Source organism: Phyllobates terribilis, unplaced genomic scaffold, assembly GCF_046119375.1.
Source record: "Phyllobates terribilis strain yellow unplaced genomic scaffold, ASM4611937v1 Scaffold_1__5_contigs__length_1240528914, whole genome shotgun sequence".
Taxonomy (NCBI): Eukaryota; Metazoa; Chordata; class Amphibia; order Anura; family Dendrobatidae; genus Phyllobates; species Phyllobates terribilis.
In genome coordinates this window covers 504625376-504653003 of record NW_027362761.1, presented here as the reverse complement: position 1 = coordinate 504653003, position 27628 = coordinate 504625376, and the positions used below count along the sequence as shown (strand labels likewise).

General features: G+C 41.7%; 1 protein-coding gene across 3 annotated transcripts in view; it reads left to right on the top strand.

The window, feature by feature from the left end:
* ERBIN (erbb2 interacting protein) overlaps window positions 1–27628 on the top strand; it is a 238002-nt gene that overhangs the window by 104707 nt on the left and 105667 nt on the right. For all 3 annotated transcript variants that reach the window (XM_073680222.1, XM_073680223.1, XM_073680221.1), the window contains exon 4: window positions 20192–20389. In XM_073680222.1, the coding sequence (XP_073536323.1) occupies window positions 20201–20389 (189 nt within the window). In that variant the 5' untranslated portion in view covers window positions 20192–20200. The remainder of the gene's footprint in view (window positions 1–20191; window positions 20390–27628) is intronic.

The following is a 27628-nucleotide window of genomic DNA, read 5'->3' as shown; positions in this document are numbered from 1 at the left end:
TGCCTACATCAGGCTGCTCTCAGGTGAGGAGGCAAAAACCTGCTGACAGATTCCCTTTAACATGGAGCCCCATTCTTGGGATCGCTGGGAGTCCCCATCAGTCAAATTCACAGCAATCAGGACAAGTTTAAATTCCAGAAATACCCCTTTGAACGTCATAATACTTTTTCTTCAGATGCAGCGTCAACCCATTTACTCAGATTTTCCAGAGCAATAATATTCCAAAGACTAAAAACTAAGAGCCGCTGGTTTTGGTAAACATGGTCTATTTCCTTTTTGACCTTTTTTTTTTTACTAGGAATAATTATATTGATTTTTCTTCCAATACTTCTGTTTCTGTGATAGTTAATGCGAGATGGAATTAGTTTGTATCATAGGGCTTGAAAACTGACCTTGCTGTTTCCCTGTTAGTCTACAAAACTTTTTTTTTTCTCTAAGTGCGTTGTATAGCTTGGACATATTATGTATATAGAGATGTTGTTTTATATTATTCTTCCAATGTACAAATACTTTATTATGTCGTTTTGTAGAATGTCGGGTCAAGAATACAAGAGCCTCCAGTATTTGTATAATCAATAGTATATCCCATACCTGCCTACTGAACACACAGTGCAGAAATCCTCTAAGGCTCTGTGCAGACAGTTGTGGAGATAATCAGGTCGAGTATACTAATGAGACTTTGATCAAAGTGTGACCAGAGTGTGATCCCATTCTCTCAGATGAGGAGAAGATGGAGAAAAAAATTACTCCATCTTCTCCATTCTGTCAGTGTGTGGAAATCGGACTGCACTCAGATGTCATCCGAGTGTAGTCCAATGTTTTCCACGCACTCATAGACTTGCATGGCTGAATGCGATCCAAATATCTGATCAAACTCGGGCATGCAGCGATTTTTTTTTTTTCTTGGACCGTCTCTGCCCAAAGAAAAAAATCGGACATATGCACGGCCCCATAAAATAACATGGGGATGTCCAAACGACAGATTGCACTCAAGATTATGGTCTTCTGCAAGAATGTCAGAGTAATTAACTCCCGCAGTCGGGACCTCCTGGGATCACTTGTGATGATTGAGTAATTATCCTGTATCTGCAGCACCACCACAGGTAAAATGAGGCATTACACATCCCCCACTGAAATGAATGGGGTTTTCAAGTATAATGCTGGGTCCTCCAGTGTAGAGAGACCATAAATGAAGGCCCCTTTGACCTTGATATCCCTCCGAAATCAATGATGGCTTTTTTTTTTAAATACATAAGTTAAAAAATAAATAACCTGAAATGAACCTAAAGAGGAGGCCAGGTTCATATAGCCATACTTACAGATTGCAGATGATTGGCTCCGTGTGCAGCGACATGTGCTTTTCCACAGAGCGGACGAGTGCAGGAGCTGCCTGTTATTGGCATGAACTAGCGATTTATTTATTTATTTATTTTGTTCATTTGGAGCATTGTTGGTGCGCCCTGGTCAATATTGGATCAGTGTGCTGTCTCTTGAGCACACTGGCCGAAAATACAGCTGTCAAAACGAGTCATTAAAGGGAGTCTGTCACCCCCAAAATGCAAACTGAACTAATTAAACAGTTATGTAGAGGACTTAGCCCTCACAAAAATCATATTAGCAATATACATTTCATTGTTGTACCTAATTTGAAAACTCTATATTCCATATGCAAATAAGGGGGCCAAAAACTTGGTGCATTGTTACGCCTCCCTCAACAGTGCACCACTTTCTTAGCCACACCCAGGATGCACCGAAGCTCCCCTCATTTGCATATGGAATATATAGAGTTTTTTAACTAATTACAACAGTGAAACATATATTTTTAATATGATTTTGATAAGGACAAAGTCCCCTACTTAATTATTGAATTAGTTCAGTTTGCATTTCGGGGGTGACAGATTCCCTTTTAAGGCGGTGGTCTCCATCCCCAGTCATTAATTCCTTCATCAGTTGGATGCCGCACAGTGCAAGGGAGGGAATCCCACACAAGAAACATCCCATGTGGACGTACACTTATTTTATACACTAAATTTAAGTCAGTGGTGAAGAGTATAGAAAAAAAATAAGGGATTTCATGTTGGTATTTTTTTGCTTGTAGCCCCTAAAATAAATGCAAACTAAATGCTAATATTTGTACACCCTAAAATAATAATAAAAGGAATTGCGTTCCTCATTCTCTGTAAAGATGACCCAAAAAAGGAAGGAAAAAAAAAGTCCTTAAGTACAAAAATGGCCTGGTCCTTAAGGGGTTTAGATACGGAAGGTTCAGTAATGAACTTAGCCTTACTTATCACAGTCTTGTTATTTTCAGCGCTCTTCTTCCCTAATGATGCTTCCGTCATGATTTATGAAATAATCCTTTGGGCATTACAGTCAGGCCAGCATTAATGTCCTCTTCTAAAGAGATTACGTGTGTCCTAGTCTAATATTGCAAGCATTTGTTCTGGTCCCATCAGCTGTTGTGGGCTTTAAATGTCAGGATGTCCATTGACTTTATTATCCAGTTTGAGATCCTAATGTAAGACGTTTGTCTAGAATCTTATTATTGTAGCCATTATCTGTAGTATATTCAGTTACGACTGGAAAGTTGTCATCATGCACTCAGTCTGCTACATAAATAGATTTCTTTAAAACCGTATTTATTTCTTATTATACTGAATATTAAAGGAGTTATTTGGGACTTTTTTCCAATTGGGCTAAGCACTTATTGCCCTGCTCTGTCAATGGGCGTCACTGCTGACTTCATGTTGATTGACAGCCAGCTCCCCGATGCCAATAAGTGCGAGGCCCCATAGGGGAGAAAAAAGTCCTTTAAGTTGTTTGCATTTTACATACTTACTAGATCAAATAATGCATCTTTTTACTGGTCAGCTCTGTATATTGAAGAGCGCATATAGTCATCATAAAAAAGGAGACAACGGTTTATGAAGCCCCCCCCTTTTGAAATAAAGTGCGATGATTAGTTAACTCCCAGAATAAGACAACCCCTACGAGAGTAAAGAAGGGTCTTAAATTTTTAGTATTTACAACTTAATGGGGTTGTCTCATGTTTTTATTTTAGGAGCACACCGCCCCCCTGCCTTACCACTTACCAGGAGGACAATGCAAGCCTGAATGATTGACAGTTCAGAGCAGTGGCATGGTTGTTCTACTGGTCCAAACTTTGCGCTCTCTGTAGGGATAGACACAGAAAAGGGCACATATGCAAGAATATACGGCCCTTTTCAGTCCAATATCTCTTTATAATATAGAATTTCACCTACTTTAGGGATGAAATTGGGCACCCTTATTTTTTGGACCATCTTCGGTTGCACCAATGATATGTCCACACTTGCTTTCTGATGGTGCAAGCATATATAGTTGTGCCTCTTCAGTATCGGAGGAAACCTGGGGTACTAAAGCTGCCCGGATTTAACAATCTAGCTCTGTTTCACAGCAGCACTTAGGAGTTGTCCGGTTTAAAACTACAAGTCTGCAGTCACATCATGTGCACTGCACACTGAGCAGATTCTCTGGTGTCATTGTTGGGCACGGCAGTCATGTGACCACAAGTATGTGATATGCATACTCCCGGACACAATCCAACTAGACTGTTTCCAACCTCGCTCAGTACACTAGCATTGAGCGAGGCTGGGCCCATCTAGTTGGATTGTGGCCGAGAGTATGCTTATTGCATACTTGTGGTCACATGGCCGCCATTGACGGCGCTGACACCAGAGAATCCTCACAGTGGGCAGTGCTCGCGATGTGAGGATTCACAAGTCTTCAGTCACATACAGTGACTGCAGACTTGTCGTTTTAGACCGGACAAAATCTTTAAAGGCTTGTTGTAAGGTTGAGATTCAGGTTGTAAGCGATGTGTCCCTTGCCTCGTAGACTTGCCTCTCCTGATAGAGGTGACTGGCAAACTAAGTATTGAATATTAAACAATCAAATGAAAAATCACACTGCTCTTGAAAACAGAGGATTTTTAAAAACAAATACTTTGCAAAGTTGCTTCTACAAGCACATTGTAATTCTAACTATTTTTTATGATATGAGATAGCCCCTTTAAAGAAGCCCTCCCATGAAGTTTTTTTCCCCATTAAATCTGTGTATATGTGCATGTAGCGTAGCGTGTATGTTAATATACTCACCTACCGCAGCTTTCTCTGGGATCCAGTGCTATTCTGCTCCTTTACTCAGTGACATCACCGCTCCTCAGGCTTTCCAGATCACTGCATACTCTCTGCGTGAGCCGCAAGTCTCTTTTACAATGTAAGCCTTGTTCTGACGCTCCATAGGTTTATATTTTAAAAATCACTTCTGGGTCACGTAGAGCGCAGTGTGACCCGCAGAGCGGTGACGTCACTGAGAAGAGGAGCAGAACGGCACTGGATACCAGAGAGAGCGGCGGTAAGGTGAGTATATTAATACACCCACACTACATTACATGCACATAAGCACACATTAAATTTAAAAAAAACTTCTTGGAAGACTTCTTTAATTTACTTATCCATGAAAAGTTTCTTGGTTACAGATCTTTAGTTCTGGCTGATCCAAATAATAGATAAAGTTGTATTATGGATATTGTGAATTTCTCCTGATATTGTATCTGAATTTTCCTCATTATATGTATGGTTTAGTACGTGTTAGATCTCTAATGTGTCTTTATAGGATGTTTGTGCGTAAACAAGCAGATCTGTTTTTGCTGCACCTGGATATGACTCTGCTCCCCTGTGTTCTCTGCATTGTACAGAGCTGTAAGCGAGGAACAGATACTGTATGCCGGCTAACCCCCAGGCAATAAATGCTTCCGCCTTCCTTATAAACATATATGATAGACATTTCTCTTTTCTGATTTTCTATGAAGCAGGTCAGTGCGGCGTAATGTGACCTGCATTTGTAAATAGATTAGAGACTGAATTTTTACTTTTGTTTCCTCAAAGATCAGCCTTTTCAAACATGCATTGCTGCTGCTTATTCCCATAGAATAAATTATCATTTTACCAACCCATAATTTCCCATGTGTTTATTCAAAGATGTACAGTGACCTCTTCTCATATCATGATTGCAACACTGACCCATAGAAGTGAATGAACATCTCCAGACATTTGCTGTCTGTGTATGTTCCATATGAGTACTGTAAAGTGCAGCATGGCAGGCGAGTTTCTGCCCCATAATCATGTACAGAAAAAAAATTATACTCTTAAAAATTAAGCACCGATTCTGTAGCTGATTTATAATTATAGAAAATAATAGAGATAAGAGCCTGGCGAACAGGCTATCTATGCATGTGTCACAGCTGTCTAACAGCCATGACACTAGCAGGTGCGGTGACAATCAATGAAATGCCGAGCTCGCCAAAATACTCGGCGAACACCCGAGAGTACTCGCCGAAAGGGTTAATGAGGCATACTCGATCAACACTAGTGCTGAGGTAAGAAGAGGCTTCTCACACTGCTGTCCATCTGGTCTAATACTGAAGATAGCAGGGGTACTAAGGTAAGAGGCTGCTCACGCTGCTGTGTACCTGATCTAATACTGGAGATAGCAGGGGTGCTTGGGTAAGAAGAGGCTGCTCACACTGCTGTCTACTTGATCTAATGCTGGAGATAGCCGGGGTGCTGAGGTAAGAAGAGGCTGCTGACACTGCTGTCCTCCCTGTCTATCTGATCTAATACTGGAGATACCAGGGGTGCTGAAGAAGAAGAGGCTGCGCACACTGCTGTCTACGTGATCTAATGCTGGAGATACCAGAGGTGCTGTGGTAAGAAGAGGCTGCTCACACTGCTGTCCTCCCTGCCTATCTGATCTAATACTGGAGATACCAGGGGTGCTGTGGTAAGAAGAGGCTGCTCACACTGCTGTCCTCCCTGCCTATCTGATCTAATACTGGAGATACCAGGGGTGCTGTGGTAAGAAGAGGCTGCTCACACTGCTGTCCTCCCTGCCTATCTGATCTAATACTGGAGATACCAGGGGTGCTGTGGTAAGAAGAGGCTGCTGACACTGCTGTCCTCCCTGTCTATCTGATCAAATACTGGAGATACCAGGGGTGCTGAAGATGAAGAGGCTGCGCACACTGCTGTCTACGTGATCTAATACTGGAGATACCAGGGGTGCTGAGGTAAGAAGAGGCTGCTCACGCTGCTGTCCTCCCTGCCTATCTGGTCTAATACTTGAGATACAAGGGGTGCTGAAGAAGGGGCTGCTCGCACTGTTGTCTGCCTTTTTTAGCTAAATGCTGAGCTACTGTGACCTGAAGATGACCTACACCGGGTATTGTCACTCTGTCTCCAGTTCACAGCAGTGGATCTTCATACTAGACATGCTCCCAAGTACCTATACTATTAAAAATCTAGGACAGGTCTCTGTCAGAGTAACAAGGCACCAGTCATTTCAGTGTTCTGTAATGATTACCTCCCTATACAAAATGAGAATGATTTGCTAATTAAATGTATTTAGGAATTATAATGATCCTTTATTTTTCATCTATTCCCAGAGAACCCATTTAAGAACCAGAGAAATAGAACATCTTGATGGTGGTGACGTCTTGTGTGCTGTAATTCCTCTGTTTGTTTTGTGGTTCCCTCAATAGTCCTGCTCTTACTCATCTTAATTACAGCCATTAGCACTTACTGAATTGGAGGATTTCTTCAAAGGCTGCAGGAGAAATGTTGGGCTTTGAATTCAGATTGTCTGTGTGGTTGTTTATAGTTTTAGACAATGGTGGTTTGTGTGCAAGGGCTGTGCATGGAGGAACCCATTGGCTTTGGGTTTCTAGTTCAGTTCACTTGTTTTGGTGGTTCATGCTCAGTGCAGTATTTCTGGCTTTTGTTTACTATAATGTGGTTTCCGCAATCCTTGGGAATATTCACATCCTAGCTCCAGCATTGGGAGAAATACTATTGTTTCTATTTTTATGACTTTGCATGTAACATTATTTTCAAGACCTTTTGGTTAAAATAATAACACTGAATTTTATAATCTTACCCCATGATGGGATACTAGTTGTTTGATTTCCAGGTTTGGCCTTATTTATACAAGAAGTGAAGGATACTTCTACATAACTGGAGAGCAAGTTGGGAGCTGTAATAGATTCTGGATTTATGGCTGCATAGCTTTTAAAAAAAAAAAAAAAGTGTGCATATTTTTAAGAAACGATTAAAATTATGAAATTGAAAAGATGGTTATGTATATTAAAGGGGTTGTCCGGGACTTTAACATTGATGGACTATCCTTATGATAGGTCATAAGGCACCCCCACCGATTAGTTCAGTTACAGAGCTGCACAGCACAGCTCTGTCAACTGTATAGTGGCCGGGGCTGGGTACTGCACCTCAGCCACTGTAATCAATAAATCAATAGGGGGCGGATGTGCAGTACCTGGCCGTGGCCACTATGCTGTCACCTGGAACAGCTGATCTTCAGGAATACCGGGTGTCACACCCCCATCGATCAGACATTGATGACCTATCTTAAAGATAGTCCATCAGTGTTAAAGTCCTGGACAACCCCTTTAAATTGACATTGTTCAATCCCATCGACCATCTAATATGTATGATATTTTTACCAGAAGAAGGGAGTTGGTAAGAAGTAGTTGTTTGGCTAACAACTATCTAACTAAGGTGTATGGTAACATTAAAAGGCTATTTCCACCTTGGACATTTATGACATATTCACAGGATATGACCTGAGTGTCCAGTAAATGCACGTCCCATGTATGGGATCCAAATTTATCTTGAGAACGGAGCTCTGTTGCGTACTGCTGGGAATGGAAAAACTTCTTTTGGAACTTGTGTGGGACTTATGAAAATTACCAAGAAAGTGTGGCTGGCAATTTCCCGCACTCCAATAAATACGAATAGAGAGATACACCTGCGTCTGACACATTAGGCCTGGTGCTCCTTAGGCCAAGCACTCTGTAAGAAATGGTGACTTACCATTAATGATCAAGGAATAGCAATTTGAGAATGGTGAACTTGAAAAGCCAACGCAAGCAGTCACACTAAGTAGTTTAGGCTAGAAAAATCACTGCTGCAGTTCCGTCTTGATGGGACTAGCCCTTAAAGGGAACCTGTCAGCTGATACATGCTGCACAAAACGTGGACAGCATGTATCAGTCACTGGCTGTGTGGCAACTGCCCTATATGTTTGTCTTTGAAACGCTGCTGGGGACTAGTCATACAGCCAGGTCCTTGGTGGCTTTTTCCCTACTCTGACAGTGACTGACAAGCTTCTGCCTGCGTGCATGTATAGGCACAGGCCTTATAATCTGTCAGCAAGCGGGGAGAAGTCACCGGGGACCCACCTGTATGACTAGTTAATTTAGCAGCTCGGTCCAGTCTTCCATTTCCTGCCCCACAATGATTTGTGTGATCAGAAGTGGAAGCTTAAAGGGTTTGTACTTTTTTTTAAGTTGCTCAATGTATTCAGCATGTGGGCATAAGTATCTCTGTAAATACCTTATGTTGCAGATAATGCCTGTGAGTGGCGCTACCGGTGGCCGCTCACAGGCATCACGTGACCCCCAGCTGCAGCCGGCTCTGACATCCGCTGACGTCACGACAAGTCCAGGCTGCAGCCAAGGGTCCCTCTTCCGCCTTCCACCGGTGGCTGCTGGGTTGTGGGTGGGATTACCCCACGCATCACACCCAGCATCCACCGCGCACTCTCCCTCTCCTCATTCATTGGTAAAGCGCGGTGGATGCTGGGTGTAACCCGCAGGGAATAACCCCGCCCACAACCCAGCAGCCACCGCGGGGACCCCAGAGCTGAGTCACGCCTCACTTGTTGTGACGTCAGCGCGGGGTCACGTGCTGCCTGTGAGCGGCCAGTGATAGCGCCGCTCACAGGCATTATCAGCAGCACAAGGTATTTACAGAGATACTTATGCCCACATGCTGAATACATTGGGCAATTTAAAAAAAGTACCGGACAATTTCTTTAAAGCAATATGTACTTTGTGTTCTACTTCCAGGGCTCTGTTATCTGTAAGTCGAAGGCACTGAAAATTAATGTCACTGGTGGGCCCTATATACACCTGTCGGACAATAAATACATTGGTGGAACAGGGAGTTGCCAGATCCCTTCTTCACCATTCAGATTGTGCGTCTGAGTCTCAGCACAGCAGTCGTGATGACATCACAAGATCGCGCCTGCTGCACGGAGCCTCAGTCCACACGCTGCACAGAGCTGAGCAGCACAACAGGGAAAAGTAGCTAAGCAAGTAGTATTTCCCTTTCTTTTATCAGTTAGTACTTATAGTGGGCCATTATATTTTATGGGGGGGACAATTGTAGGAGTGTTCATACTGTGTGTGGGGGAATTATACTGGTGGGTCTGTCTTTTTATACTGTGTGAGGTGATATGGGGGTCTCCTATTGTGTGGGAGATCATACTGTGGGGGGTATTTTCTTTGGGGACACTGGGGTCATTATACTGTTTGTGTGGGGGAATTCACTGTTGGGGGGGTATCATGCAGTGTGTTAGATGCATTTTTGGAGGCTTCATACTCTATGGGACAATGAAAGGGATGTTGTAGTGGGAGAGAACAGGAAAGGGGATTAATTAGGAGTAAAATTACGGTATAAATGTCCCTCTCCTTATCTTTAAAAGTTATGAAGCATACCATTCTGTGAATCCTCCAATGCGCCGTGACCCTGCCTACGCCACCGAGAGGGAAGGGGGGGCCCAATTAGGACTTTTGCTATGGGGCCTCATGATTTATATGTACGCCTGCGGCTTGCAGGCTGCAGAAAATGTCTCTGACTTTTAATTGGTTTGTAGTGGCATTTCCTGTTCTTGTAACCGAGCTGCATCGGTGCATACGTCTTGGAAGTCTTGCTTCTATAAGCTCAGATGCTCAGGAGGAAGTTACTCCCTTTCTTGCCTTTTGTTTAATATTCCTCTATTTCCTTCTTCTCTCTTAATTCTACTGTTCTTCCAACATAAGAAGCGCCTGAGGAATTTATGCCTGAAATGCTTCTCTCCTTCCCGTCCTGTAACCGGCGTTACATGTCCCGTCATAGCGAATAAGAATCTGATCTATTTCCTTACACAAATCTGTGTTCCGTATTGTCCGTTTTCTCCGTCTCTTTATCATATAAATTTGGAAATGAGCCACAATGTTTCCATCAGAGCTATGGATGTCAGTTACTCATTTATATAAATTCATATAGGCTTCCATAAATGTTTTTTTTCTTCATTAAATAATTAACTAATTCAATTAATTAATATAATTTATGCTCAGATTAGTCATGATATATCATATTTCCTATAAGTAGAATTATTATCCATTAACAAATATTTTAAAACTTGCTCAGACTAACCAATCAAAGCTCAGATATTTCTTAAAGGGGTTGTTCAGTTTAGAAACCTTATATTCCAATACTGTATTATCGGATTATGAATTAGTACAGTGGACAGCGGTTACTCGGTGTGTCTCTCGCTCTAGAGGACCCATTGGGTATTACACCGAGGTCATACAGGGGGATGCATGCCTTTATTTGCGAGGCTTCTGTGATTCTTTTAAGCCTTCTATGTTTAGCCATTCATCTGAAAGTCTGACATGTAATAATATAGGCAAACAGTGAGTAACCTGACTCTTGTGGGCCCCAATGCAAAAGCTCCAATGGGGTCCCTATTTATTGCAAACCTTTAATAGTAATGGTCTTTTCTTATGAGCTAAATTGGCCTTTTGGACCCCCGAGGCTCCAGAGCCTGGTACAATTGCAGCCCCTGTACTCATTATAGTTACGTCCCTGCAGCAAAACATAAATAAGGACAATGTATGGCACATACATAGTGTGTAAGATATGTCTTATTAAAAGGAATCTGCCATTAGGATTTTACTACCCCATCTAAGAGCAGCATGATGTAGGGGCAGAGACCCTCATTCCAGCGATGTGTCACTTACTGGGCTGCTTGCTACTGTTTTGATAAAATCACTGCTTTGTCTTCTGCAGATCTACCAGTTCTCTGAATGCTGAGATCTGTATAACTCTGCCCACACCACTGTTGGCAGCTTTCTGTATACACTGTGCATAGGCAGAAAGCTGCCAATCAGTGGTGGAGGCGGGTTGGACTACATGCCAGCTGGTTTACTAGTTCTCTAGTGATAATCTCCCGCTATCAAAACAACAGCAAGCAGCCCAGTAAGTGACACATTGCTGGAATCAGGGTCTCTGCTCCTACATTATGCTGCTCTCAGATTAGGTTGTAAAAACCTGGTGACAGATTTCTTTTAATTTACACTGTTATTTAGGCAGGTGACTAGGCAGCGGCATAGTATGCAATTATTTCCTCCCAAAAATGGTGCAAATGTATTACGGGCCAGATGTAAAATTTCCGTTTCAAGCTGATGGATGTAGGAATGGTCATGCTGATATGGTCACGTTTGGTGGCATTGTACCAGCAGCAGCAGCAGCAAATGTGTCATACAAAGGTCATGACCGATATGATCCCTAGAAAGGTAAAAGAAGTCGGGCTATATATTTTGCTTTTTACAGTTTTTTAGGCTTGTAATCATGCTGAGGTTACAATATTCACACCTACTTCACCCCAGATACTACATTTCCACTTCATCACATCACTCCATGGCTTCACGTCGGGCATTGTGCCATCCTGGCTTTACTGTTGTATGTGAGATCTTTACAAGGGGAACGTATTCTACGCAGCGATAAGCGCTCGTCCCGACAACAAACAATTGTTTCTAACATTCCAAATTCCATAATATTAAAAAGAACTTAGTAAAGATTTTTAAGTTTGTTTTTTTTTTTCAAAATTATTCTTGTGTCTTTCTTCAATTATTCCAAATTGAGGAAAGACATCTGCGCGTGTGGTGAAAACTTATAATAATGGGGAAGATTTATGAGCTCGGGTAGAGTAGCTAACTACAGAAACCAGTCGGATTCCACCTTTCATTTTTAAGTAGCTCTTTAAGAAATGAATGCTGCCATTGGATTGGCCATTATTTTTCTTTGACCCAAGTTTGTCCCAATCTATGCGGAATTTTTTTTAAAAAGCTGGGGGGGGGGAGGGTTATTAGTTCTTAATGAAGAAACCCAGTTGGTATATGTAGTCAAACACGCAAGCAGTGTCCAATGGAAAAGAAAAGTGCTCAATTTGGTTTTCTTCCTTCTGAAGGAGAGCAATGTCCAATCTCCCAAACTAGAGACTCGTTCAAAAAAATTAGGACACCCATCAATAGTCAGAACCCCAAAATATCTGTATACAGATGGGTGTCTCCTCATTTTAGGAGTAGACTCTGTCATGGTGTATGATACTTTTGATCCTTCTGGAGGAGCTTTCTCGATTCAACCAAAACGAGGTCTACTCCATCTGTACGCAGCTGTTTTAGGGTTCTGTCGACAGGGTTTTGCTTTAGAGGAGCCTCTGGTTTGGCTGGAATAAGATAGTTTCTACTTCTGGGGAAGTGTTTTAATGGACAACCCAAGAATAAATCGATACTTTTTTTTCATAAGAATATCGTGATATTGATACTTTGATCAATCGCATCTGATAAGAAGTCCTCAATAGAAAATATACGAGAAATAAGTATTTTTTTACAAAGAGCTAATTTGTTTGGAATCTTTTCTTTGCATACATGGCAATGTTTTGTGCCCATGGCCATCTTTAGAAAAGCTTGATATGCTTTGACATTTGTGGTGCTCTTAGTTTTTTTTGGTGGGGGTGGGGAGGGGGGGATTAGGTTTTTTTTTTAACAGTAGATGCTCAAAATGTTTTATTTTTTCTTTATTTTTCCTACATTGCTTTTTTATGGTTTCTTTCTTGACAAAGGTAAAGTTTTGAAAAACTGATGTTGGCCGAGTTTCAACTATTCACAAGTTGTACACATTAAACATTTTAAATGTCATTCGTGCTATGTAAGCAAATCTGTAAAAGAAACAAAGGTTATATCTGCCATTATTATTTCAGGGCTGCGTGGAAAGTTGACCTACCGTCTCTTATATCTGCAATATATTCTCCTATATCCTGGTTATGTATAGGAAAAATTCCCTTTGTCATTGTCAATGGGTAGCGTCTCGTCCCACTAAAGCCTCATTCAGAACACCTACAAATTATAGTCTGAGGCTGTTCACATGTCCGTGTGTTGTTTGCAGTTCGAATGTCCACAAATTAAAAAAAAAAATAATAAAAACAATTGACTTTTTTTTATGGGAGCTTAGTCATGGATCATGCTCACTAATGCATCTGTATAAGGCCGTGAAAAAATGGGAAGCACATCGATGGCATCCATTTTTTGATGGTTTAATAGGTATGAAAATCTTGGTAGGTTTTTTGTTTTTTAATGCCACACTGGATGCCACAATGGATCAAAAATGTATGAAAATCGGATCTAGCACACTGATGAAAAATGGTCTTTTTTTTTTCTCCTATGCAAAATAACAGACATCAGAATGATGCCTAACATGCCTAATCGATTTGGTAATATCCATTTATCAAGTTACTCATACATTTCCAGGAGTTATAACGGAGTAGATAGATAAAATGCCTAAAAATGTTCATTTGCAAATAGCCCCTTCATAGATGAAGAGGACATGTACTCTAGCGCCACCTATTGGAAGGAGCAATTCTAAAAGTCAATAGCGACCCTTTAACGAGCCTTGCAACATGACTTTGGATCAGAAGACCAACCAGAAACTCCATTAAAAATATTAATTCATGGAAAAACAAGTTAGAGTAAAATTTTGGGCGAGCTAATAGGTCTTCTATAAGAGGGAAATGACCCCTTTAGTTTAGGTTTAATGGTTATATAGAGTGGATGCCACTCATGTTGGGCCAGTATACATGGCTCTCCATAGTGTGTACGCTGAGTGTACTGCTGGAGCAGGGACCCCAATTTCTGTTGGGTTTTGTGAACCTATTTCTGGCAGCCCCTCTCCACCTATCATGCACTAGAAAGAATAAAGCAAATTTAATATGTTTTTTGTTTTTTTTATCGTTCTTGATATTTTGGCCTACTAAGCGTGCAGAACAAAGAGCTGGTAGTGGGTCTACAAGGAAAGGTTGCTTGTTGGGAATGGTTGAATGGCTGCACACTGTATCTATTTGCCTCGCAGGGTGGAGAAGCCGTTTTCTCAGACTGAGCGTAATGATGCTTATTAATGAGTCTGGGTAAATATTTGCTTTTGGCATTCACAAATTATTTACATTAATTCAGGTTCGGGTCTTGTCCGTGACACAAGATCATCCATCAAAGGGGTTGTATGAGATGACGAATAAATGGGCTGCTTGGTTCCAAAATAGCGCCACCCTTGTACATAGGCAGTATGTGGTATTGCAGCTCAGCCAAGACAATGGAGTGAAGCTTCAATACAAGAAAGAACATATGGAAAAAAGGGTCACTAATTGTGGAAGAACGTTATAACATACAGTACATACAATGGGCCTCATTGTTAAATTTATGCTGGGGTTATACTTTAGTCATGACAAAGACAAAGTCCCCCCGACAGTTGGCTCCCAAATACAGCTATGTTCCACACCATTAAAGAAGCACTCCTCCTCCCATCAAAGTTTGTACCCTATTAATATATTGCAATCATCATATTATATAGCACGGTGTACTTACAATTGCTCATTTTACCCTTTTACCCGGCTAATTCTTCTTTTTTCCATTAGGTCTATGGCATCATGTGATTAAGAACTGACTAGCTGAATCATTCTAAGCTTTATGTAGAAACAGGAGGTAAATTTTCTTTGCATGAGTCATCCTGCAGTGATGTAGAATTGTAGTTCTAATGATGACCTATGCAGGGAAAAGAAACTTCCTGTTTGTACATAGAACTTAAAAGGATTCAGCTAGTCCGTTTTTAATCATGTGATGTCATGGACCTAATGGAAAAGAGAATAATTAACTGGGTAGAAAGGCAAAATGAGCAATTGTAAGTACCCAGAGCTATATAATATGAAGGCTGCAATATATTAAGAGGATAAACATTTTGATGGGAGGAGTAGGGCTTCTTTAATGTACAGTATAATTAGCCTCAATTCTACCCACCACTTAAAATATAAATTGATAAGCTGGTATTGTGCCCTCCACTAACTATAATTAGCCACTTTTTCTCCTGCCAATAAAAATATAAATGAATTAACCAATATGCCCCAATTTATTACAAGGCCCTGTCCTGTGTCCTATCCACACTCTCCCTCCCTCCCAATTAATTGCAATTCTGAGCCCTCTCCACCCCCCACCTTCATCATGCTGTTTTCCACTGTTTTAAAAAAAATAGATATATCACTTACCTCTTCAGACGATCCCCTGTGGTGGGGCTTTCCTCCTGTTCTGGCCGGGTACCTGCTACATGATACCCTGCTACATGACGCGGCGGGCTCGATGATGCCATCACCCTGGCTCAGTCATAGAGATAGTGCCAGGCAGGAAACAGAGAATGGCTTCCTGCAGCTGTGCTGCTGCTTGCCATTGCAGGGATCTGCAAGAATGCGTCCTGCAGGCTCGGACTGGCCCACAAGGGAGCAGGAGAAACCTCGGGTAGGCCACTGTGAAGGCCTGCTGATGAGCAGTGCTATTACACTTTATTCACAATTTGCAGAAAAAGGTATAATCTATTAATTTACTAAACAAGGTAGCCAAATTAATATTATGTAGAAGCAAAAGTAAATTTGCGTACTAGGATCAGGTTATTTTTGCATGTAGCTGAACAGTGTACCCCAAGAATCAATGTTACTGGTGGGCCTTTGCCAACCCAGTCTGACACTGGCGTCCTGCTAGGTGATGCGCTCTACCAGTGGTGCCGAAAAAGACTAGAATAAGGGCAATTTGGCAATGGGGCCCCCTGCAGCCTGTAAGAAATGTCTTTACGGGCCGTGTCTTTGAGACCCCTGGTCTACCGTCAAGACTGACTAGAGGTGGAGCAGCAGGGTTGTCCCAAAATTAGATTTTTATGCAATTGGCTCCTTTTAAGGCTATGTTCACACGTTGTGTTTTTGCAGCGTTTTTTTATGCAAATTTTAAGCTGTGTTTTACAGTACCAGCAAAGTCTGAGATTTCAGGAATCTCATGCACACAACTTGTTTTCTTTTTCCTGACGGTTTTGTCAAAGAGCTGTGTTTTTGCAAACTGCAGCATGTCACATCTTTCAGCGTTTTTGCAGTGTTTTTGAAAGCAATGAATAAGTGCAAAAACGCTGCAAAAACACAGGTATCAGGTTTTGCTGTGTTTTTGGTGCTAAAACCTGAGGAAGTTGAATTAGGTTATTTTTTTTCTGCACTAAACTTTATCAGCATGCACAAGAGACAAATGAACACTGGCAAAAAACTCAGCAAACTCTGCTTTTTTATGTTGCTTCAAAAACGCAGCGTGTGAACATAGCCTAACACTGCCATTAAAAGTCACTTAGAATCTCTTCCCGGTGGAAAAGACGCAAGGGCAATGTTGACAATGGAGAATTTAATATTAGAAGACCTTACAGAACAAAAAGGATAGCGCTTTCTATGAATTTTGATGACTCTTGTCATAAATAATAATAATCCTATGACCTATTCCCGCACAGTGATACCAGCAGACCTTGCACCACATTTATAGCACGATGCATATTTTTCTCTGCTGATATCAGAACTCGCCATTTCCAGCCGTGACTTTGGGGGAAGGGCGGTATAACTATATGTCTACCAGTTCTCGCCGCGCTCTGTTTTTACATTTCCATCTCCATGACTACTAATTTATTGTGATAATGTTTCTGATCTAGCGCAGGACACTTTGGGAGTCATTTTACATGGTCTGCCGCCGTACAATAAATCCTTGTACTCTTTAACTGGCCGCCTCATAGAGCATCGTGATCTTTATTAGCTTTGCAGATTCTGTCCTCGCGGCATTGATGGGATTGACAGCGGGTTATGATGTCTGTGAGCTGCTCACTTTAATGAAGTCTTATTTAAAGAGCAACTAATATATAATTTTGTCCAACAAGGGAAGTTGTGAAACTTTTGCAAGACAGTTTTTATTAGGGGATTTGTCCTCCATTCCTGTAAAAAAAAAAAAAAAAAAAAAAAAAAAAATTGTGTGTAAGTGACTTCCAAACTGTCTGCATTCAGCAGAATGTCTTCATGTGGAGTACAGATGATTGCAGTGATGGGTCAACACCTGTGTCCTCCTCTGAGTATTGTGCTTAATGTAACGAATGTAAGTCTTGAACTGGCTGGTGGCTCTCCAGACCATGAAGCTGTCACGCTCTGGTCCGGAGAGCTGCCAGCCATTCCGAGCATTGCAAAGCCATCCCCCTCCCTTTATGAGAACAATCTTCTGCAGTAGCTTATCCTCAGGGTCACATGTGCTGAGCTGATCCTTTCACTGCCATTTTCTGTACTCCAAATGAGTATAATGTTCTGATAACAGTTCAGCTAAAGGCTAGCAAATAGACTGAGGGAAAGCAGGGGTTTGTGTGCCACTTAGACTCAGTTTTTTTTAATGACGATGAAAAATCAGCTAATAAAATTATTTATACAATTTCATAACTTTCCATTTTGGACAAAAAAAAAAAAAAAAGTTTAGTTGCTCTTTAAGCTTTAAAAATAAAAACCATGAGTATACTCCTGCGATGTTTCCAATGACCAAAAGGCAAAGTACTGGCTCCAACAGAATTGCCGGCTTACCATTGTAGCAAAACTTCAGCAATGTAAGCAGGACTGGGTCAGAGGTTCCATCTTTGTATTGTACCGTGGCATACTTCAGGAAAAAAAAAGCACAATAATCTGTGATATAACATGTACAATCGGGGCTGATATACAGTTAGATGGCAGGCAGACACTTTCTAGAACAGCATAGAAATATATATCCTGCAATGAGAAAAGTGCGGCCAGCTGGGTTATGTGCCAAATGTAGGGACGGCCTGGAGCTATGCTATTTATACCATATTAACGGCCCCTGTGGATGCAATTGTGCTAATGAAGATTTAGTGACCCTGCGTAGGTCGCCTTCTTCATTATGGGCTGTATGAAGCTAATTAGAAATCCTCCTCTGCAGGATTCACAGCATTGGCAACAGAGGAACAAGAAGGCTGGGTGCAGACCACCATATATGCTCTCATCCAAGAGAATCGGGCCGATTATTGCACCCAGGGTGTGCGCTCAGGGTTTTTCGGATGATGATAAGAGGGGAAAATAAATGTCTCCATCTTCTTCAATCTGTGAGTCTGTCGAAATCTGACTGCACTTAGATGTCATCCAAGTGCAGTGTGATGTTTTCCATATACTCATTGACTAGAATGGCGAGTGCGATCCGAAAATCGGATCAAACTCTGGCATGCAGCAATTTTTCTCCTTGGAGCGGCTCAGTTTGAGGAAAAATTCTGACATGTGCACGACCCCCTAGACTAACATTGGTCAAAGTGATGAATGGGTGGGATTCAGTTTGATGTTTTTCTGTGGGCCCTATACACTGTATACACCCCTGGACAGGTATGCGGATCACGGCAATGTAATGACGGCCAATCGGGTGCATACAAGTTAATCGACAGCCATAAAATGGCCCGTTTTTAGCTGTCCGTTGAACGTTCTATGTATACAGAACGATCGTTTGCTTGATCCTTCTGTGCACATAGAATATCATGTTATCAGCAGCAGATGTCTTGTTTACACGGAACATACTGCTGCCAATGATTATGTTTAAGCTAGCTTAAAGATCATTGCACCTCAGTCTATTGCTCATTCGTCAGGTGAGCACCGGCCTGTTCCTGATTATTGGCCCATCTCATCAGAGAGAATGGGGCCGGTTATGCAAATCACACTCTGATCAGACTCAGACCGGCGTTTGACCGGAGTGTGATCCAATTCTCTCAGATGAGGAGAAGATCAAGAAAATAATTCCTCCATATTCTCCATTCTTTCAGCCCGTGAAAATCGGACTGCGCTCAGATGTCATCCGAGTGCAGTCCGATGGTTTCCACCACTCACTAACTTGCATGGTCAAGTGCGATCTGATTATAGGATCATATTTTTTCCTCGGGCTGTGCCTGTGGGAAAAAAATTGGACATGTGCACGACCCCATAGACTAACATTGGTCCGAGTGCGATCCCATGTTTTGTGGATTACAATCAAATGGCAAATATGCTCATCTGCACCTGCCCTAAATGGGCAAAATATCTGACAGGCTGCAATTGATGCCATAAACCTTTCGTAGCAGAGTATCTTTATGGGTTTTTTTTTCTGTTTTATTTATTTCTTTTTCTTTTTTGCCCAACACATCTCTGGATATGCTGAGCCAAATGAAAAGGAAAGTCCGGATACATCGGTGTCACTTTGTCACTTTAGGACGTGTAGTTATAGTATATGAGATGGTGGGATTGCCCTGATATTACATATCAGTCAGTCATTTTATTTCACTCCATTTTTAGAAGCAGAAACAAATATGAACAAACAATTCGATACAACCTACAGATCTCCTAAAGGGCTAAATACCCCGCTCTCCCGGATGCCTGAATTACAAACCTGTTACGTGAAGCAGTGAGCTAAGAACAATGCTTATGTGCATCAGAAAAAAAAGAAAAAACTCCATTCCTGAGTTTTAGGTAGCAATGTTTCCCTAGCCTGATGACTCCAGATACTTGTGTAACTTTCCGGGCTGTCACCAGGTATCGGTGTGTGTTGTGTATACAGATCCCTCCTTTGCTGGAGGCGCAGTATATGATTGACTTGTTCACTGTGTTCGACACAAAGTTTCCCCTTGAGACATTCGCTTCGCAGAATCAGCGGTAATTACTGATTATTGTACCTGACTTGACCCGGCTTCTCATCATTATAATATAATTGTCAATCCTGACCTCTTCCGGCTGCTTTTCTGCTGTCTGATGGATTATACGTTAAACTGTTATTCATTCACCATTTCTATCTCTGGTAAGCCAGTTTTTTTTTTTTTTTTTATTAAAATACCATGAATATTCGTTATTCATCCAGCCTTCAAGTGGTTAAAGTGATCCGACAGGTCCTTATTGTTGTCACTGTAGGACGAGATCCTCCATAGTGTCCCTCATCCAAACTGGTCTAGCTGGATTTTCATGGCGGAGCGTTTTGTGTTTTTTTTCAATGTGCATTACAAATCTGTAGGCAGGAGAGGGAAGAGGCGCTGGGACGTCTGTGCTTCAGAGTGGAGGGAGACTAAGTGCCACGCAAGAGACCTGCCGGGAATGTAGATTTATATAGTTATATCTGGCTTTTTTTTTGTTTTCTCAGTGCCTGAAAATGACTGCAAAGAGGAACCTGTTTGTGCGGTTGGTGCCGTGCCGGTGTTTGCGGGGAGAAGAAGAAACTGTGACCTCACTTGACTATTCTCACTGCAGCCTGGAGCAGGTGCCGAAAGAGATTTTCACATTCGAGAAAACCTTGGAGGAACTTTATTTGGATGCCAACCAGATTGAAGAGCTTCCCAAGGTACCACTTTTCTGTAAAGGATTCATATTTTCCATGACACTGATGACAAGCAGCCCTCTCTCCTGGGTCTCTTCCAGCTGTGTTTTATGGGCATTAGCTCACGCCGCTGCTCTAGGGTTCCTGGCAGAAGCCTGCGCCAACCATTCACTTAACTCAGACTCCCATCTCATCCGCACAAGCTCCAGCCAGGGAGTTCCTTACACTTCCAAAGTTTTCATTTAGTTGGCACCTTGTTACATCTGTTCTCCAGCAGATGCTCCTACTTTTACCCACCACCCCGCTGTCATAAACTGATGTTATCTCTCACTTGATTCTCATTATAATATACCAATGGCAGCAAACATATATGCACAACCTAAGTTTCGGCATTTGTCAAATGAAGATTGTTTAAGTGGTTTTTGGTGTCATGAAGGCAATATTAGAAATTATTCCATAAGGAGCGTGCATGTTATTGTGTTGAGTTAATGGAAATCTGTTAGCTGGATTTTGCTACCTCATCTGATTTGGGCAAAGAGACCCTGAATCCAACAATGTATCACTTAGTTTACTGGGTGCAGCTGTTCTGAGTTCTTAGATGTAGCATGAAGCAGAGCTGAGAAAGCTAACCCTGCCCACACAAGGCTCTCTGTGTACATTGTCTATAGACAGTGAGCTGCTTATCACCGGAGGGGGGAGTTGGATGTTTTGGCACAAGGCAGCTACTCACACTGAATGTTTTATCATCTGGTGATTATCATTGCTGTAAGTAAAAAACACCACACAGCTTGAAAAGTGATACATTGTTGAAATCTGTGTTTTAACCCCTACCTCATGCTGCCCTCAGATTACATAACAAAAACCTGCTGACAGACCACCTTTAAACTTAAAGGGGATGTCCAGCAGATAAAAATATTTTTTTCAAAAGGTTCAAATTGGTTTGAAAAAAAAATTACGAGAGATGTTTACTCTCACCAATTCCCCACGTCACCAATCCAATCACCCATTCAGTCCCCACTGGTTCCTGGTCCCTTTTTGACAGACCAGTTTGCTCAGCTAATTAGTGGTAAAGGTGATTGGTTGAGTGGATATTTACTGTCACTTCTGTTCTGTTGGGATTGGACCAGAAATTAGAGTCCAGCAAGGGGTGATGAGTGAAGGTGAGTCTCCTGTATAGCTTTCTTCATATATATGTGCGCGCGCGTGTGTGTAACAAGCCGAGCACTTTTTTTCGTGCAGTTGGATTATGTGATGCACAAGACAAGTCAGACCAGGATTCCTCTGTCTGTAGATCTCTTGTCATGAGAGTTGTCAGAGGAAAGTCTCCTGCGGGTTCTCCCTGCCTCGCTCTCCTACACTGACAGGTATCCCTACACGCACACGCACACACACACACACACACACACACACACACACACACACACACACACGTACACACACACACGTACACATACACACACACACACACACGTACACATACACACACGTACACATACACACACACACACACACACACAGGACCTGCCTCTTGGACTAGTTATCTTAGTACCATCATTTTCGGCCATCATATTAAAGCATGTTTGAAATGCCGCAGCGTTTGAATGAAACATACTTGGCTGCGATACATAAAGAAAAAGTGAGAAAAGTCTCCAATAAAAAATAATTTTCACTTTATTTGTGCAAAATATTAAGATATATAAAAGTCCATAATATTGGAGATTCAATCTCGACGCGTTTCTGGCTTACGCCCTTAGTCAGTGATATCAGAATGCATCATGGTACAAGCTTAAAAACATGCAGCAGCCAATCATGGTACAGATTTAACAAATTAGTAGATCCGAAACATATGGTCATGGGATCAGGTCTAACATAAGTGTAGCACACACAAATACAGAGCATATAACATCCGTCCTTTTTTTTAAACAATAAGGCATATCAAAAATAACAGAGAAAGACCACCGCAAAAAAATGACCAATTACAGAGGAAAAAATCAAGATGTTTAAATAAAAAATCAGATACAAAATATCTGAATGTTCAAATGGAAAATCTGTAAAAAACAAACAACAAAAAAAACAACTTGGCTGCGATACCTGCCGCTCTCTGATTCTTGTTGCTGGTGCGTTCAGCACCAACACTTAAGTGGTCCTCGATGGTCTAGAATGACTGCACGCCTATGTGACTGCTGCAGCCGATCACTGTCCTCAGTGGTAATACTTGTATGCACGGCACAAGACCACTGAAGACAATGATATAACGTCATCAGTGCAGGACAAGTAAACCAAGACCGGCCGGGACAACTAGGAGATTTTACGGTTCAGCTCTGGTAATGTATTTGCACTTTTGGACTGGCTACAAATATTTTCTATAACAGCATCTCTATCGGTTGATCGTAGTTAACCCCCACTCCCTCCCCATACACATCAGATGGCTGTCACAACGATGTATGTTAACTCCTCTATACATAGGAACGCTCAGCTCGGCTGAACGTGCACCAGTGTCCTCTAGGAGACTCGCCACAAGGATCAGCTATCGGAAATCTGACGTTCCGAAGCCTTCTCTCCCCTGACATTATCTGTCGGGGAAAAGTCGGAAGACCCCCATACACATAAGACTGTCAGCTGGTCCCATTATATCAGTGGGTTTGGCCGACTTTACTGTAATGTGTATGAGGGACCATTTTTAGAACCTTCTGAATAATGTTTTGCTGCTGATTCTCGCAGAATTCAGCAGAAACTCTTCAGTTTCTATATTGGAGCAGTAAATCTAGAATGCTGAATCGGGCATGAGATTTTTCTTACTTTGTTCTTTTCTCTAGCTTTATTTGTGACCTAGATTTCTGAGTATTGCATTTCGTTCGTTCTAGCTTATACTTTGATGTACCTTCTCAAGGTCTCATCCGCTTGCTGTTTGTTTCACTGTGCGGAGGAGCACCTAATGCTTTTTTCCTCTATTGTCAAAATCCATTTTTTTTCAGTAAACTGATTTCATGTCGTGGTGTAAAAATAAGTATTCGTAAGTTCTCATTTACACATGTCCTGCAAATTGGGGCACTTATGTTACTACTTTGTGCATGGCACATTTACACTTCATTAGATGATTCATTGCAATGGAGATAGTTGTCGGGATGGACCGGTGAAGCGGATTACCATGGCCATGGGAAATCTAGTCACTTGTTGAACTATAGTGACCCTAGTATGGAGTTATGATCTAGCCAAATAACCCATATTTGTACTCATATTCATGTTACCGTATTGATAAAGATCATTTAGTAAAGAATGTAATATCCCATTTTGGACCCTAATGCATATTAATAGAGAGTGACCGACTCCCTCCAATGATCTCGTATAGGACAGAAGTCCTACATTGTCCACCACGCTCCATCTCCTCTATACAGGGCCAGCGCAGCATGTCTGTAATGTTCTATACTTGCATGCATCATCTTTTTCAGTAAAACTCTTTGCCTTGCAGTCACATAATTTAAGTGGCACTTTTAAAGAAAGTCAATTGATATATTGTGGGAATAAATCTAAATTGTCGTGTTGGAGGACCACTCTGCAAGGCAAAAGGGGTTAACTACTCCGTAACTACATTACCTAAGTTCCCTGGTGGATATTTCCGGAGGGCTATTAGTTGAGTTTTTGAAGATTGGCTACAAGGTGAAGCAACATTTATTTATTTATTTTTATTTTGCTCACTTTTATAGCACCATTAATTCCACAGCGCTTTACAGACATTATGGGCACTGTCCCCATTGCGCTCACAATCTAGATTCCTTATCAGTATGTCTTTGGAGTGTGGGAGGAAACCGGAGAACCCGGAGGAAACCCTACGCAAACACGGGGAGAACATGCAAACTCCTTACATTCATTGCAAAGTTCTAACCATTGATATTATTCACCATAAGAAACTTCCATTGCCGATCCGCTCCAATAAGGACTAAATCAATGACCTCTACAAATAGCAGATGTCTTACTGATAAACGTAACAAGACCAGCGCTATTTTACTAAAAATACTATGAGTGGACCCCAGATTTTTCAACCAGAAAGTGTTAAAAGTCAACTTGTAGCCACGAGAAGAGCCTTCTGAAATGAGGAGAATCAATAAGATGTGACACGTTACCATCCCACGCTCTCCTTTCATTTCCCGGTGTTGTCACTTCCCTATATGCTGCGTGTATAGAAGTTGAGCTTGTCATTAGGTCATGGCTCCGTTTTCTGCTCGCACATGATGCTTGTCAGTCATTACTACATTTTTTGCAGATTTAAATCCCTGTCCTTCCGGTACAAGTCCCTCTGACTCGCTTATTCTGTCCTGTGACCATCACGTTAATGGATGATGTGTCATAGAACTAATGTAAATTGTGTCAACTATAGATAAATCTGACATTTATAGAAACATTCATTCTTCCACCCAGCGTCTCCTCGTGAATGGAGGCAGTCGTTTCTTCAATTCTCGGTTCAGCAGAATGTCTGAATACATATTGCTCTTTCATGGTGACAATCTCAGTCTCTAATCTCTGAAAAGTAGCTGTATTGTCGTGTGCGGCCCTAACGCCAGATTCACAGAGGGCAACTTGGTGCATTTTTTTCTTTTTTTTTTAAATATGCGTTCACTCCTTGTTTTGGATAAAAATCCCAAAACTGGTGTTAGCAAACTGATCTTCAAGAAGTTATGCAATAAACATAATGGAAAAAAAATAATTGTAAAGCAAAAGGTCATAGATTGCAGGAATCCATTGTACTCTTCATCCCTATGGTCTGATGCATGATGCCATGTGCATATGTATGGCAGCTGTACGGAGCCTTATAGATGCCACTATGTGCATTTACACGGACTGCATCCATATTCATGGTGTATGATAAAAAAAAAATGCCATTAATTTTCTAGGTGAATTCTGAGGCATAAGAAAGTGCAATACTAGAGGTGGGCGAACCCGAACAGTAAAGTTTGGGGTCCGTGCATGGACCCTGAACAAAGCTTGTTGAAGGGCTGCAGCACAGCCAATTAACAAGCTTTTCTGATGTGGGCACTCTTCCAGCTCCATCACAGCCATGCCAACTATTGGCATGGCTGTGATTGGCTGGTGCAATATGTTTAAAAAAAAAAAAAAAAACGACGTGGGGTCCCCAGAAATAGAGCATCCAGAACTGTACCTGAACCAAACTTTTTTATAAAGTCAGCCGAACCCGACGGACCCGAACATCCATGGGTCCGCCCATTCCTACTTATTATTATCATGGTATGACTACGTGCATCCTATAAAGGATTGGATTACAAATCTTGGTATAAAATATTGGGTGATAACGTAGCGTCCCTTTAGATGAGTGACAAACCTGCCCAGTTGGTGATTTAGCATGATGGTTTGGCCTTCGTTATGCTTCCGTTTACTTGGTGCAAACTGTATGGGGATGAACAATTGTTACTGCGATCATTCATTCGTGTATAGTGTGCACTTCCCCATTTACATAAAGGGATGAAATGTGGACCACCGCTACTTTTTATGCCCATTATAATAAAAGATGCGATCAGCTGACTGACAAGCATCTTCTTGTTTCTTGGCTGATTTCTGGGCTGTTTATACTGAACAGTGGTCGGGAAGGAACTTTCCCTTAAACATTCACTCAGCTGATGATTAGCCTTTAGTCGTTGCAATTAAATATATTTTTCTATTACTTAATTTTGACCCTTATCATGCGTTTGTGAGGCATACAAAGAGTTAATATACTCATTCTGGAACCTGACTTTTATTTTTACCCAGGACTTAGTGGTTGTCCAATGAGTCCAACTTCTAGGAGTGAACCCTTTTATCCGGTTAGAATGGAGCGGCGGTGCAGATACTCAACCGCTTCTTCATTCATTCCCTACGGAGCCGCCTTGTTGTTTTACTCAACAACCCTATAGTGAATGAATGGAGCGTCAGTCGGCCATCCCACCTGCTGCACCATGTTGTAACGGTATTAAAAGTTTGCCACCAGTGATGAAACTTCCCTGCTCTGACGATTGGTGCAGAAACCAGGGGTGAGATCCCATTAATAAGTAACTTATCACCTATTCTGTGGACAAACCCTTTTAAATTGAAGACAGAAAGACTCATAAATGTCACAAAGAATATTAAGATATTAAGTCATGTAGTGTTTATGAGCCTTTTTGACTTTGGGAATAAACGTGTGACTCTGTGTTATAGCTGATGAACATGAATGCTGAGGTCTGCCCACGGGTGGAGACTTGTGTGACACAGTCCTGACTATAGATAAGTGACACATGACATGGATCTATGATTTTTATCTCCCTAAATCTTAAAATAGTTCTCCCCTTTAAAACATTGATGATATATCACTAAGAGAATGGGGTTTAATCCAAGTCCTGTGACCAGGGCAAGCTTTAGAGGCTGGAAAAACCCAAAGTGCTGATTAATCAGTGGATTGGAAGCCTATGAGACATCTAACCCAGTATTATTAGGTGGTTACCATTGAATTTTGGGGAAATTTACTGATCTTAAATATGTGAAGGATTAAAAGGGGTTTTCCAGGGTTTTGTAAAATTGGACCTACGGTAAGGAATTAATGAGTAGAGTTAAAAACGATTGTCCGTTGAATACTCCACTGATCCAACGCTGCTATTTTGGTGATGGATGACGTCCCATCTATCAGTCATCCGACCTCCAGCCAATTACATGCTGTACATGCTAACATCATCACAGGGGCCAGTGATTTGGCATCAGCAATCAGGTGACTGGAGGACCGGAGGGTATTTCCAGTACCAGCTGTGTCATTTCATGCAGCGACACTGGAGTTGGGTAGAGTTGGGGCAGTGAAGGGGGTGGGGATCCAGAGACGTAATTACAATAGGTGCAGGGGTTGCAGTCACACCCTGACCCTGGAGCCTAAGGGGCCCCAAAAGTCCTTTTGGCCGATATGAAAAGACCAATACTATAAAAGACTTGCAATGATTGGGGGCCCCATTGTAGCTTTTGTATTGGGGCCCATGAGCTTCAAGTTCCGCCACTGTTGGGATCCAAGGTTACATAGGGCCAACATCTGAGAAAACTTTATTAATAGAGTATTATGTTTTGTTTTTTTTGTGGACTGTATATGGCAGTATTATGTGTGGGCTAAAACTACAAGAACAGCTATCTAAAAATGGCAAACAAGAGGGCCCTCTTTTGTTACCAAGGGACTAGAGTCTGATGAAATGATTTGTGTTGACCTAGTCCAGCATCAAGTCCAGACCTCTATGGCAGCGTGACCAGGGCATTCTTCAC